The sequence below is a fragment of the Anarrhichthys ocellatus genome, unplaced genomic scaffold (assembly GCF_004355925.1).
Source record: "Anarrhichthys ocellatus isolate YVR2014 unplaced genomic scaffold, GSC_Weel_1.0 scaffold87, whole genome shotgun sequence".
NCBI lineage: Eukaryota > Metazoa > Chordata > Actinopteri > Perciformes > Anarhichadidae > Anarrhichthys > Anarrhichthys ocellatus.
In genome coordinates, this window is record NW_022280117.1 from 461,487 (window position 1) to 475,257 (window position 13,771).

Here is a 13,771-nt window from a genome sequence, read left to right on the forward strand (position 1 = left end):
ACAATGTTTACTGAGGTAATAAATCAAGAGAGAAGTAGAGTCATTTTGACTACGTCCACTTCTTAACTACAGTCTATCAGACGTCACCTTTGTTTTAATTGGTTATTTGTTTGGTTTATTCAAAATCACAAAACACATTTTACTGTAAAAGGCCAGTTTTTGTCCAAAACTCAAAGATGTTTACTTTACAATGTTAAAAGCATTAAATCCTCATATTTCAGTAGCTGTAAGCAGTAAATGTTTGGCCTTTCTGCTTGAAAAATTACTTAAATAATTAATAAATGATCAAAATATTAAAGTCACGGTTTTACGGTGATGAGGAAACGGACGGATCTTTTATTCTCGTCGCGGCAAAGTGGCATTCACAAAGAACCTCCGACTCTCCACGTTTCCTTTGTCCGTGCAGCAAACATCCATAACGCTGAGCTCTCCGTCTGCAGAGCGCTGGCTACACATCACACATCAACACTCACGGAGGCGTGTAGCCGTACGGAGGTTTGTCGTAGTTGGTGCTCTCGTCGTCCAGGTGACTCCTGGAGCTCCTCAGCTTCTCGGGGAAGTCCGACATCGGGAGCACTTCAGGGCCAACGGACACGTTGTTCACCTTTGGGAGAAAGAAAACATATTAGCACCATCATATTACACAAATACACGACCATTTTATTCATCAAATATTCATTTCAATACTTTTTGAAGCAGAAATGCAGAATATTTGAACGTTCCAGCGACTGGAATGTGAGGATTTGATGCTTCTCTTTGTAATATGATACTAAAATATACATTTCTGGGGATTTTTTTGACAAAACAAGACATTTGAAAACTTTAACTTGCACTATAGAACATTTTAAACTATGAAATAACAGCATTTTACAATTATATAGTATTTAACACAACATGTAATTACTGCATTAACACAAAACTAAGAGTAAACAATAATGATCCTGTTTCAATAAATGCTGATCTAAGAAAGAAAAACTATATTAATTGTATAACATGCAAGAAAAAAAATACAAATTCTCTTTTTCTTCCTGCTCGGTTTATTTGATCATCTACCGTCTTTGTTTTATTGTCTCTACTGTTTGAATGTGTTGCACATTGTTTTTGTAAAGCACTTTGAGCTTCATCTCTCGCATGAAAAAGACTCGACAAATAAAGATATATTATTCCATATATTGGAACATGCTGTGTAGTTATTCTTAACAGAAGACTCGATAACGTCCTTAAAGCTTCCTGTGAAGCAGTGAAAGGTTTATAAATGCTCGTTCACTTTGACACGGTCGATGTTCCTCTGGTTATAAAACACAGAATCCAGTAAGATTTGAAACGACCTCCATCAGAACTCTTCCCAGAACAATGAAACAACGGTCCTCTGGAATCTGCACATTTTGTTCACTTGTGCTTTTGTTAGAATCAATTTAATTCCACCGCTGTCACATACATCTGCATGATTTCTAATATCTGCTGCACTACTTTCTACAAAACAAAAGCTGCACTCAAACAATCTGCAGCATAAACTAAACTGTTCATCTGTCGGCAGTTTACCTCCAACTGCTGGAACTGAACCAGCTCTGCAATGATGAAACCTGCAGAGACTCGTCCCGCTTCACCTCCACAACAACATGTGGGAGCTGCAGGTCGCTGCAGTGTCGCCGCCTCAGCACTTTCAGACGATTTCCCATGAGCTGCAGGTTCCCAGTGTCATGTTACGTGTGTGTGTGTGTGTGTGTGTGTCTGCTAACTGGTGGGCCTTTGTTTCAGAGCACCGGTCCGACCTGTTCTTCCTCTTCACTGCAGCAGAATGTCATCGTGACTTCTTAACTCTGATCAGACTGACCCACCTACTCGTCCCTTCATAACTATGATTCACTGTAGAAGGTAAATATTCAAATGTTCGACAGTAATAAAGTTTTTTTTAATTTTTTTATTGTCAGCGTGAGACTGAAACTGTCGTCTGTGTAAACGCCACACCTTGAAACCATCAACTCTTCCCCTCCCCCGCTCATCACCAGGTGACTGCCACCAAACAGGTTGAACCACTTCTGCTGATACAAAACACCCAAACTACTGCTTCTTCATGCAAGACTCGTGAGCTGAGATCACCTCCTATGAGGACGTGATAGCTTCTTTTAATCTATTTCTAGGGCAGCGAGTGACGAAATCATTCTTAAATAAACTGATCGATCAGTTGATTTAATCTACAGATCGGTAAAAGTGAGTTTCTCCACAAAGAATCACAGAAAAGCACAACTTTAACTCTAGTTTACTGGAGACGTGCTCACCAGTTTATTCTAAATATGTTATTCAGGATGAAGAAAAAGCATAAAAATGACTAACAAACGACGTATTTTCTGACATTTTATAGACGACTGACCAAGAAAGTAACATGCAGATGAATCCACGGTGAAAGTATTGTTTATTCTATAAAATTGCCCGTCAGTTTCCCAGATAATGTCTTCAGATGTTTTGTTTTGTCCAAATCTCAAAAACATATTTAACATAAAAAGCACACTGGCCCTTTAAATGTGGCTAAACCAATGATTTAAATCCTGTTGAATAATTAACTCACCCACGCCTCCACATCTTGAGGCGGATCCATCTCGCCGATGACCTTCACCTTCTTCCACAAGATGTTGCTTTTGCCGAAGTTTCTGATTTTCTGGCGAGTCTTCAGAGCGAAGACGAGCATGATGATGAGAGCGACGGCGACCAGGAAGCCGAACACCACCGCGATGGCCTGGAAAAGAAGACCAGGGAGTTAGAAAACGCAACAAATCTTTATTTGTACACGTAAAACGAGGAAGTGAAGACGCGCGTTCACCTCCTGTGGCTCCACGACGCAGTAGTGGTAAAGGTACTGGTTAACGAAGACCCCCGAAGTCTGCGGTTGTTGGTACTGAGCGCACAGACCGGCAATCTGGCTTCCGTACGCCGACCCGGACGACTGCGCCGTGGGGTTCACCGCCACCAAGTACACTATGGCGGCTATTAGCATTAGCAGCGCTAGGATGGCGCAGATGATCACGACCGCCAAGTAGAACCTCCGGCTCTCCGACAGGCTCTGGTGGGACACGACGATGATGAAGATGACCAGGCAGGCAATGAACGTGATGGCCGCTATGGCAATGATGAAGCCTTTGCCCTTTCGGGGGTCGTTGTAGTTCCCTCCGAGCCCGCCGTAGCCGTAGCCGTTTCCGGCTCCGTACGCGCCGCCGCTACCATAGCCACCTCCGTAGCTGCCGCCCCCGAAGCCGCCGCCTCCCCCGAAGCCGCCGCCTCCCCCGAAGCCACCGCCTCCCCCGAAGCCACCGCCCCCGAAGCCACCCATGGCTCCCTGAGAGTCCCAGGCCAGCGTGGAGGCGACGCAGGCGAAGATGGCGACGCACATCACGATGCAGATGATGGACATGATCTTGAGGATGCCCGGCGGAGACACCCAGCGGTAAAAATGCTGGAACTCGTCATCCGGGTAGTAGGAGTAGGCCGGCTGGGGAGCGACATTACTGTAGAGAGAGTCACAGGAAGATACCGGAGTTTCAACATAAGAGCATTAAATCAGCAAGGAATCTTACAAACAAATGAAGACTAATATTAACTGTGGAATTAAAATATAATTCTGTCCACAAGACCTTTTTACTAAATATTTCCGTCCACACTAGAACGTAATAAGAACGAGCATCCTCAGTGAGCTTATTTCTCTTTGGCCGTGTTAACAAATAGTAAACGATAGTAAAGCAACAGCTTTAATACATATTTGACTAAAATTGACTCTTATGTGGACGGACGACAAGGTTAAGTTGCTGCTTAGCATCATTTTACAATATGAGACATGAAAGCCCATGAAAACAGAGAGGAAAATATCCATTTATCTGTATACATGAAGACAGGGCCTTAAACACCGCTAGTATTTTATTTTGAAAACCTTCGGTCTAAAGTTACGACTAAAAATCTAAAAAGTTAAAGACAATCAAGTTGCTCAAATTGGAAATGTGACATTTAGACACCAAGAAGAAATCAGATTAACGACGTAAAGACGTAGATTATCTTTCTCAATCTGTGAAACCACAAAAAGCAAAAAAACTGAAAATGCTGAATTTAAACCAGATAAATGAATGTTGATGGTTTTTAAAGCAATATAATAATTCAGTAACAGTTACATTTAAATCACACTTATATTATATCGTGACCTTTCTTTGCTTCCATACAAGGGTGATTGTTTACATTCAGTCTGTCTTTAACTTGAGCTCTGTGAATATCTGAAGTACATAAAATAAATCATTATATTATATATAATGTTGATTTATTTATATTAATGATAAGAGAGACTCACTATCCAGTATCTGACTCGTAGGGAGGTGGACTCCCATTGGGCCTGGAGGACATGATGGGTCCTCTGGTGCTGCTCCGTGAAGAAAAGAATCTGCAAGAAGATTTCTGTTGTTAAGACCTATTTCATTAAAACATATTTAACATCAAGCAGCAACGAATGAATCTTTAGATTATCGATTATGCTGCTGATTATTTTCTGTTTAATATAAAAAAATACATTTTTAAAGCCCATATCAACACTGCTAAACTTAAAGATGCTCGGTAAGATAAAGCTCACTATGACATAACAACATAGAAATGCAGTATTTCCTCATATTTAAGAGGCAGGGCCAAGGACATTTCTGAGGCATTTTTGCTATAAAATTGACTTAAACGATTATTCCATAATAAAAACAATAGCCGACTATTTGTCTGTCGATCAACAAATCGATTTATCGTTTCAGTTTTGTTTAAAATGATCCCGGAGCCATAATAACATAACGTGTGTCTTAAAACGGCCATTTCCCTCCCGGGTCTGGTGGTGTCAGAGTCTGAAACGTGAACGAGTTATTTTAACTTTAAAACTACAAAACGTCTGTTTAATCCAAATAAAGTGACAGCCAACATATTTATTCATAATAATTCCGCACTTTTAAACAGCATTGTTTTTGACAACACAGATGGTGTTGAGGAGATAATTGATTTAAAATCGTCTCCAACAACACACCTGTCTGTGGTCGCTACAGGTAAGAAGTTATCGAAGATTTTATAAAACCACAAGTGTCTGGTGTTAAACCCACAACCCGAGGACGATAAACTCACCTGTCTCAGCGTGTCTCTGCTCCGCCTCTAATGTTTCAACTGAAACTGCAGCTGCTGATTAAAAAACACTGTCCAGGCCACACCCAGGTGAGCGCCGCTCTCGGCCCCATGTAGCCCCGCCCCCTCTCACAGGTGTCACCTTACCGTCAACGATACCGGAAGTCCTCGTTCAGCCTTCACTGAAATGTCCCGAAACGCCTCAGAGGATGAAAACAACATCGTGTACAGTGTGTGACCTAAGCGAACCATTTTATTTTAAATGACAAAACAATTAATTATATATGGCATCTATGGAAGCCCATTTCTGCAGCAAAATAAAAAAAATATATATATAATAAAATAATTATAATTATTATTATTTTTTGCTGGCGGAAAAAAAAAAAAAAAAAAAAAATTATATTTTTAAAAAACTTTTTTAAAACATTTTTTTCCACCAGCATAAAAATAAAATAAAAAAAATGCACCAACACTTTTGGTGCATCCATCTGTAACCATAACACTGACCAGATGTTTCCAGCTGCTATAGGAAGTCTAAATGATGAGTCATAGAAGCAGCTCTTCATAGGTTACCCTACATGTGACGTATAAATGGATTGTGAGTACATTGAAGACTTCTTTAAACGTGACTTTACAACACATGAAATACTTAAATAGCTTGATGTTTCACATGGATTGTACTGAGCAAACGCACCCTTGAATAGAATTTTAAGCAAGAAGCAGCTTTGGAGTATAAAGAATAAAACCAATGTGGCTGAGGTGAAGACCTTCAATAAACAGCAACTGGAACTCTTTTTTTTTTTTTTTTGCTGGCAGAAAAAAAGTAAAAAAAGTAAAAAATAATTATGGAAATAATTTCCATAATTATATATATTGAATTAAATTAAATTATTTATATATTTAAATTAAGATATATATATATACCTTAATTTAAATACATATATAAAAATATTTAAATTATTATATATATTAAATTTATTATTTTGGTGTTGGCACACAGTCCGTTATTTGTCTATTTAGCCCAACAAAATAAGTGGAAATATATATATATATATATATACGCTTCTTTTTTTTAACTGAAATAATCAATTTAATTTAACAACTAATTTGATGGTGAATAAAAAACTAAAAAGCATTTTTTGCTGATAGGAGATCAAAGGAAAAATATAACGCTTTATATTTCTTTCATTGTTAATTATTAACTAAATACTGTATGTATTGATATACTGTTGGATTTTAAAAGCTTTTACTGCATTTTGTTATTTTCGGGGCTAAAGTCAATAACTCACAGAAGTATCCTTAAATCAAACACTGCTACTGTGTCATCAGATGAATGTTATCTGTAATTCATTACATTACGGGCTGCAACTAACGACTATTCTCTTGATTAAATCCATAGCTGGTTGTGTCCATAAAATGTCAGAAGTAGAAAAGACTGATCTTGTTTTGTTCAAACAAAAGAAAAAACACGGTTTAAACATCATAAAGACGAAGAAAAGCAACAAATCGTATGACGAACAAGTGACTAAATGTAGTTATTTGTGTTTCATCTGCTGATCAAATAAAAAAGAGAAACCACGTCAGTGCAGAAGCAAAACTGTATTCTGGAGACAGAAAGCACCAATAGATCACTTTAAATTATGAAATAATTATGGACATTTACAGCAACACAAGTACTCGATGACACGAGGAAAACAGACTTTATGATGTCACTTCCTGTCAATCATGAGGTCCAATGTTTACGGCGGTATAAAGAAGAACAAACGAGATATAAAGTACAAAATGTTGAAATGGCAGAACAAAGTGTCACAACAGACAACGTTTAACATTCTATAGTAAGACAAGCAGATTTCCAGATTGAGAACAAACAGGTAAAAAAAAATTAAAAAGATAAAGTGTGCAATTAAGAGTTCAGTAAACCAGTTAGATGGAGATTCGTCGGGACAAGCAGTGGTTTTTATATTTGTGAAATTTACGTCGCAGCAAAAGTAAACTGACAGAAATTAAGCAGCGTTTATATTTTACCTTTCTGTTCTTCATCCACCTTCTAGAGATCACATTCACGTCACAAACCAGAGTTATTGGTGAGTTTAAGAGCTGAAACTAGGCTACAATCACAGTATCACACACACACACACACACACACACACACACACACACACACACACAGTTCTTTGCATATTCAGACCATTTACAAAAGGAATAGTGTGACATTTTGGGGGAAAGTTATTTGCATCCAGGTGGAGCGTTAGGTGAGAACGTTAATAGCATTTAAACAGCCAGGCGACAGTTAGCTTAGCATAAAGGCTGGAAACAGCTAGCCAAAACCCGCCAACGAGCACCTTTAAAAGCTCGTTAATTAACGTCTCGTATCACGTTTGTTTAATCTGTACAAAAATTCATATTTGACACAAAACAAATGAATCGCTGAGAGTGTTAGTGTGCTGAGACTGTATTAGTGTGTTGAGAGTGTGTTAAGACTATTAGTGTGTTGAGAGTGTTAGTGTGCTGAGAGAGTGTTAGTGTGCTGAGAGAGTGTTAGTGTGCTGAGAGTGTGTTAGTGTGCTGAGAGAGTGTTAGTGTGCTGAGAGTGTGTTCGTGTGCTGAGAGTGTGTTCGTGTGCTGAGAGTGTGTTCGTGTGCTGAGAGTGTGTTAGTGTGCTGAGAGTGTGTTCGTGTGCTGAGAGTGTTAGTGTGCTGAGAGTGTTAGTGTGCTGAGTGTGTGTTAGTGTCTTAGAGTCAGTTCAGTTCTAACATGTGTCTGTTCAGAATTGTGTGCAGAGTTAAATGTTTAGTGTGAATAATGTGGAGAAAAACGGCAAAAACTGAATATTTTCTGGGATTGTCGCCACAGAAAACCAGTTTATATCACATTAAATATATTAATATTGTAATACGTTGTGTTACCTCCTTCAGCGACAGATTCTTACAAATTGAAATCTTAAAAATCACCACTTTAAAAAAGGCTAATTGTGATTTTTCTACACTTGATGCGGACAGAACGAGTAAATCTTTGAACTTCAGAGGTGCTTGTTGGCTGACTTGAACAGAGCAAGGCTAGCTGTTTCCCTTCGCTTCCAGTGTTTGTGCTAAGCTAAGCTAACTGGCCAGTGGATGAAGCTGTATAGTCATGAGAGTGATGTTGATTCTCTCATCTAACGGTACAGATGTTAAAAGACTTCCTGTTTAAATGGCCCTTCCTGCCCCCCGCTGCCGCTCAGCTGTGGTCCTGTGTTCGTGTTCGGAGGTTCAGCTGAAGCCGTCGTTCCACTCCATCACTTTGTCGTACTCTTGGATCTTCTGTTTGATGTGCGACAGTTTGCTCTTCAGGTACTCGCAGCGCTCCTTCTTCTCCAGGAAAGTCGGGTCCTGGTTTGAGGACGCAGAGACACACAAAAATATGTTTTTAGGATTTTCACTTTTTGGATTATTTACTGTTCAGGAGCAGCTTAGAGCAGAGACACAGACAGGAAGTCAGACAGCATTGAGAGACAGACGAACACGTCTCCAGCTAACCGGACACACACGTCTCTCACACTCACACAGACTTTAGAGACTTGGTCTTTTCATGGGATTTGTTTACAATAACAAAAATATGGAATGACGGCCAGACTTATCCTTCAATCTGAGACTGTTTATACTGAAGTGTTTGAGGTATTCAGGTTTGAATGTTTGTTAAGCAGTGAGTAACTGATGTTTAAATGCTCATTTTGGGCGCAAAGTTTTCCGTCAAACTGCGTGAAAAACATCTTTCCTGAGAGACACAAAGCCTCGATGTGAACGTTAGAAGAGAAAACACTGAGGGGAGATATATACCGTATATATATATATATATATATATATATATATATATATAAACACGAGCAGCTGATATTCAGTGTAAACAACACGGACGAGACAGTCAGCTCACGTTTTTCTTCCTCTGGTAGTCCTGAAGGATTCTGTTGATGCGATCAACCTCCTGCAAGCAGACAGAGAGACAAAGAGTCTGAATTAAACTTTAAGTTGTTTCCATTAAAGAAGAGAAATGCAGGACGACGAGGGAAGGAATGTGAGGGTGGAGGAGGAAGTACAGTGGGAACAGGAAGTGCAAACAGAGGAAGTAACGAGGGACATTTTAACAACACAAAGACTGGGTGCAATAATCCAAACACACCTCGCCTCATGAACTGGACCTCATATTGAACGAGTGATGACCTTTGTAATAAAACATGCAAAGTGCAGTCCAGTGTGCTGTGACGGTGAGTGTTTTACATAATGTATGCTGAGTACTCAGATATTAAAGGGTAGCCCTGTAATTAATAAACACACACACAACAGCATCTCATCCTCTACTTTGAGGAGAATATAAATCCATAGCTAGATCCTACAATTCCCATAATGCAACACAGCATCAATAAACCCTCTGTGCCTGGTGAACACGTCCTCTGTTTAACTCCTGACCTGCTGTGTAAGACCGGTGAGTGAACTATATGTAAATATGACAACAGACGGCTAGAAACCCGACTTGATAGAAGTAAGGATGCAGATATCTGTAAGCAGTCACCATCCGGCTGGTCGGATGCTGAGGCAGACTGCGCATCATGGCGTCCATCTCATCGAACTTCTTGAGCATCGCCTGCATCTCTGCGTGGAGCTCCTTGTACTCTGCGTACTGGTCGTTGAACACGGCTCGGTACTGGTCCCGCTCCTCGTCGGACCGGACGGTCGGGTACTTCCTGCAGGAGGGAGGCGGAGAGGAACCCGTCAGTCACCCGGAGACTAAACTCACGACACGATCTCACCAGAGCAGAGCCAGACCTGGACTACATTATGATGTCACGGGACAGTTTGTGTGAAATCATCTTTAGTCTTCTGTCATATTAAACTGAATCTCTTCGGGTTTTTGATGGTTTATTGGACAAAAACATTTGCATATTTCTACTCTGGAAATCTGGAATAATTTGGTATTTTAAAATCAAACGATTAATTCAGAAAACAATCGCTGGATTCATCTGTAATTAAATACGACTGTATATTTCATCTACTTCACTATACAGGAGGGACGCCCCTCCGAAACCCACTGCAGGTAACGTTAGTGATGTCATACGTTAGTGGTGTCATACGTTAGTGACGTCATACAGAGTTTGATCAGAAGAACAAGATAACCAATGAAAGATAATCACTTAGATAATCGTTGAGCTGAGAATGTATTTTAAAGATTTGAACTTCTTGTGTTGCTGCTCAAGAAAGACTTTTTGTTTACATACAAGAATAATAAAGATTCTGTTCTTAATTAATTGTCTTTTTTCTCACAAAAGAGTCAAAAAGAACCGATGAGAGTGTCGATAAGAGTACTAGTGTGGATAGTAACGGCAGCGATGCCTGCACAGTGTGATGTATGTGTGAGCAGCTCTTACCCGATGTAGTCGGGAACAATAACGGGTTTTGGAATGTGTCCTGATGGTATCGCTCCCTGTAGAATGTGAGCTGGAGCAGCTTTTGGAGCGGCTTTGATGGGAACCACTGAGGAGCCTTCGACCTGCACTGGAGCTCTGTGTAGTGGAGCGGAAACCGGAGGCATCTGCAGGAAATCACAAAGACAAAATGAATACCGAATAGAATAGAAAGAGGGGCGACTTTCACGCTTTCATCAACACAAATGTGTTCATGTTGCAGCAGATGCTCACCAATGACTGTGCAGCTCGCGTGTCGGAGGGATACATCTGTGTACACAAAACATATAATCCATCAACACGAACAATGAGGAGTAACTATTAAAGGAATCGTTGTGACAGAATGTCAGAGCGTTAGAGGAGAAGATCGATGCCACTCTCATGTCTGTCCGCTAAATATGAAGCTGCAGCCGGGAGACGGTTAGCTTAGCTTAGCATTAAGACTGGAAACAGGGGGAAACAGCTAGCCTGGCTCTGTCCAAAAATCCACCAATCAGCACCTTTAAAGCTCACTAAACTAGTCCACAACATGTCGTCTTTACACTTTCTTGAGAAACAAACTAGAGAGATTCTGTGCGCTTTAGAAGTGCTGCTAGACGGATCTGTCTTTGTTTGCTAAAGTATTAAGCTACCTAACAGTATTAGCATCTTACCTTGGATAAAAAACAAAGTGTGTTAATCTTCATTGGATTGAGCTGTAACTGAGGTCTTCCACATTGTTTCATACATATTTGTTACCTTTGGATGGAGCCAGGCTAGCTGTTTCCCCCTGTTTCCAGTCTTTATGCTAAGCTAAGCTAACCGTCTCCTGGTTTTAGCTTCCTATTTATCCCACAAAAAAGAGTGGTATCAATCTTCTCCTCTAACTCTGAGCAAGAATGCAACTCATATGTCCTAAAAGGTTGGACGACTCCTTTAAGAGACCAAAACAGAAACAAACAAGACATCAGAACATGAGTTTCACACGTTGTGATTCTCAATAACGAGCATAGCTGTAAGCAATGTGCACGTTCTGCCCTCCAGCAGCACACAGGCAGCACTCCACCGTCTCATTCCTCGAAGGCTGTAAGCCTGTTTGCAAATTCTGTGGTTTGCTGTTGCATTGCAGTCCGTGTGTGTCATCAAAGTGACAGATATCTTTGGAATAATCCTTTAAAGAATCCCAACCCTTAGAACAAACCAAAGAGCTCTGACCTCGTGGCCGTGCTTCTCCCGGTATCTGCGTGCAGCTTCGTGTCTCCACAGCTTGAGACAGACGGCGGCTCCGATCAGATACACGACCAAATTGACGAACAGGAAGATGATGGCGGCGATCTGGCCGGCCTCCGTCCTGCAGAACGCCCCGTTGATGCCGTTGTTGAAGACCGGGTAGGAGCAGAGGCCTCCGCGGGTCGTGTCTCGGACGTAGACGATGCCTGGCCAACAAACAGGAAAACAATATTTAGCGGGAAAAATATACTTTGAAACCAGATGAAGTGAAGGATACTCGAGGTGACGGCAACGACGCTTGTTACTGTACGTGCAATAAAATATTTGCGGGTAAAAAGACAATTCATCTGTGAACATGTAAACAAAAGTGAAACCCAATCCAGTCGGCCACCGCCGCCATCGCTGACTGAGACAAAGCAGGAGGAATGACTTCCTGATTCCTTATAAACTTCACTTTAATCTAAATTAGATCTCGCAAACATCAACTGTTAACAGCGAGAGTTTAATAAGTAAAATGAAACGCATAAATAAAAGCAGAACAAATACAAGGACAAACCTACCGGCTGCCATGAAGAGCACCGCCAGCGCCAGGTTTATGGTGAACTCTGTCAGAGGCCACCAGGACGAGTCCAGCAGGATGGTGCGGTAGTACATGGTCATCCCCAGCACCAACACTATCACCGTCACCAACCAGGCCAGCCCCGCCACCACCAACACAAACGGCGTCTTGGGCCCCGAGTAGTAGGACCCGCCTGTGACGCCGCCGTACCCTCCTCCGGAGTACCCTCCTCCGGGAGACGAGTACCCGAACATGTTGAACCACTCGTTGTCTTTGTGGATGTAAGCGCAGACGCAGGCGAACACGGCAGCTCCCAGCAGGAGCTCCACGCATCCCAGAATCCTCAGCAGCCCCGCCCAGGACTTCATGTAGGCGTAGCGCTGATTGTACTCCTCCACCCGCTCGCTGTAGGTCAGACCCGTGTGGTGGGTGCGCCCCGACACGGACTCGTGGCCGTCCCGTAGCTCCAGGAGCTCCTTGCGCGAGTTGTAGCTGCCGCCCGAGCCGCCATACGGATCTCGGTACGATCCGGGAACGGAGGGGGAGTGCGGCGGAGAGCAGCGCACCCCGTCGCTGGTACTGTTGTTGTTGTTGTTACATGAGGAGGCGGGCATGGAACTATTCGGGTTACTGCTGCGGTTGCTTGCTCTGAACAAGTCCTTCCAGGAGTCCGGGATGAAGCGGTGGACCGGTTTGATGTCGAGGGCCGGGTCGTGGTCCAGGTTCACCTCGTCCTCGCTGCCACCGGGATCGAACTCGGGTCCCACGGGAGGCTGGTCCGGCAGGGGCGGTGGAGGGAGCGGGTCGGCGCTCTGGGCGAGGGGGGACGCTCTCTGCTCGCTCAGCAGATCGTAGGAGTCCGTTCGGGGCAACGAGCCGGGCGGCACCTGGTCGTAGTAAGGCGACTGGCGGACGCGCTCAGAGCGTCCGTAAAAGCCTCCTCCATTGGACATGAGGATGGTGATGGTCCCTGAGAGCACACACACACACATTCATTGAGTCTTGTTTAAACGTCTTTCAAGTAATTATTTTTCTTTCAGCTCAAAACAGTTAGCTGCTCGACAACTATTTTGATAATTTATTAACTATTTAACAAATTTTTTAAAGCAGAAGCGACAAACATTTGCTGCTTCCAGCGACTCAAATATGAGGATTTGCTGCTTTTAAAATTGTAAAATAAACAATTTTAAGTTTTGGACAAAAATGGACATTTAAGTATATCATCTTGTGCATTTTTCTGATGTTTAATAAACCAAACAAATAACAGATTAAAACGTAGGTGACATCTCATAGATCTTTATAAGAAGTGGATGTAGTCATCGTGACGTCACTCATTGGTTTGTGGATGTTTTGAAGCCTCGAGTTCAGCAATTTGGCCGTCGCCATCTTGGCTTTTTCGCAACCAGTGAACAGAAGTGACCATATCTGGACTGAGGAGGAGTGAC

At 42.0% G+C, this 13,771-nt stretch overlaps 2 protein-coding genes across 5 annotated transcripts in view; both read right to left on the reverse strand.

Annotated features, from left to right (window-relative positions):
• Window positions 1-57: 57 nt before the first annotated feature.
• Window positions 58-5,166, reverse strand: oclna (occludin a). Its single transcript, XM_031875118.1, has 5 exons — window positions 5,128-5,166; window positions 4,328-4,417; window positions 2,819-3,500; window positions 2,567-2,734; window positions 58-604 (listed from the first exon to the last, which is right to left on the reverse strand). Exons 2-5 carry the CDS (start codon window positions 4,378-4,380, stop codon window positions 470-472), a joined length of 1,038 nt encoding a protein of 345 aa, XP_031730978.1. The 5' UTR covers window positions 4,381-4,417; window positions 5,128-5,166; the 3' UTR covers window positions 58-469.
• A 2,629-nt stretch (window positions 5,167-7,795) lies between these two features.
• Window positions 7,796-13,771, reverse strand: part of marveld2a (MARVEL domain containing 2a) — a 13,254-nt gene continuing 7,278 nt past the window's right edge. For 3 of the 4 annotated variants that reach the window (XM_031875112.1, XM_031875111.1, XM_031875113.1), the window contains exons 3-9: window positions 12,328-13,296; window positions 11,753-11,973; window positions 10,793-10,828; window positions 10,523-10,686; window positions 9,670-9,841; window positions 9,034-9,084; window positions 7,796-8,492 (exon numbers count right to left, since the gene is read on the reverse strand). In XM_031875112.1, the coding sequence (XP_031730972.1) occupies window positions 8,373-8,492; window positions 9,034-9,084; window positions 9,670-9,841; window positions 10,523-10,686; window positions 10,793-10,828; window positions 11,753-11,973; window positions 12,328-13,279 (1,716 nt within the window). In that variant the 5' untranslated portion in view covers window positions 13,280-13,296 and the 3' untranslated portion in view covers window positions 7,796-8,372. Of the gene's footprint in view, window positions 8,493-9,033; window positions 9,085-9,669; window positions 9,842-10,522; window positions 10,687-10,792; window positions 10,829-11,752; window positions 11,974-12,327; window positions 13,682-13,771 lie in introns of those variants that run through there. The other variant, XM_031875110.1, reaches the window with a different exon arrangement.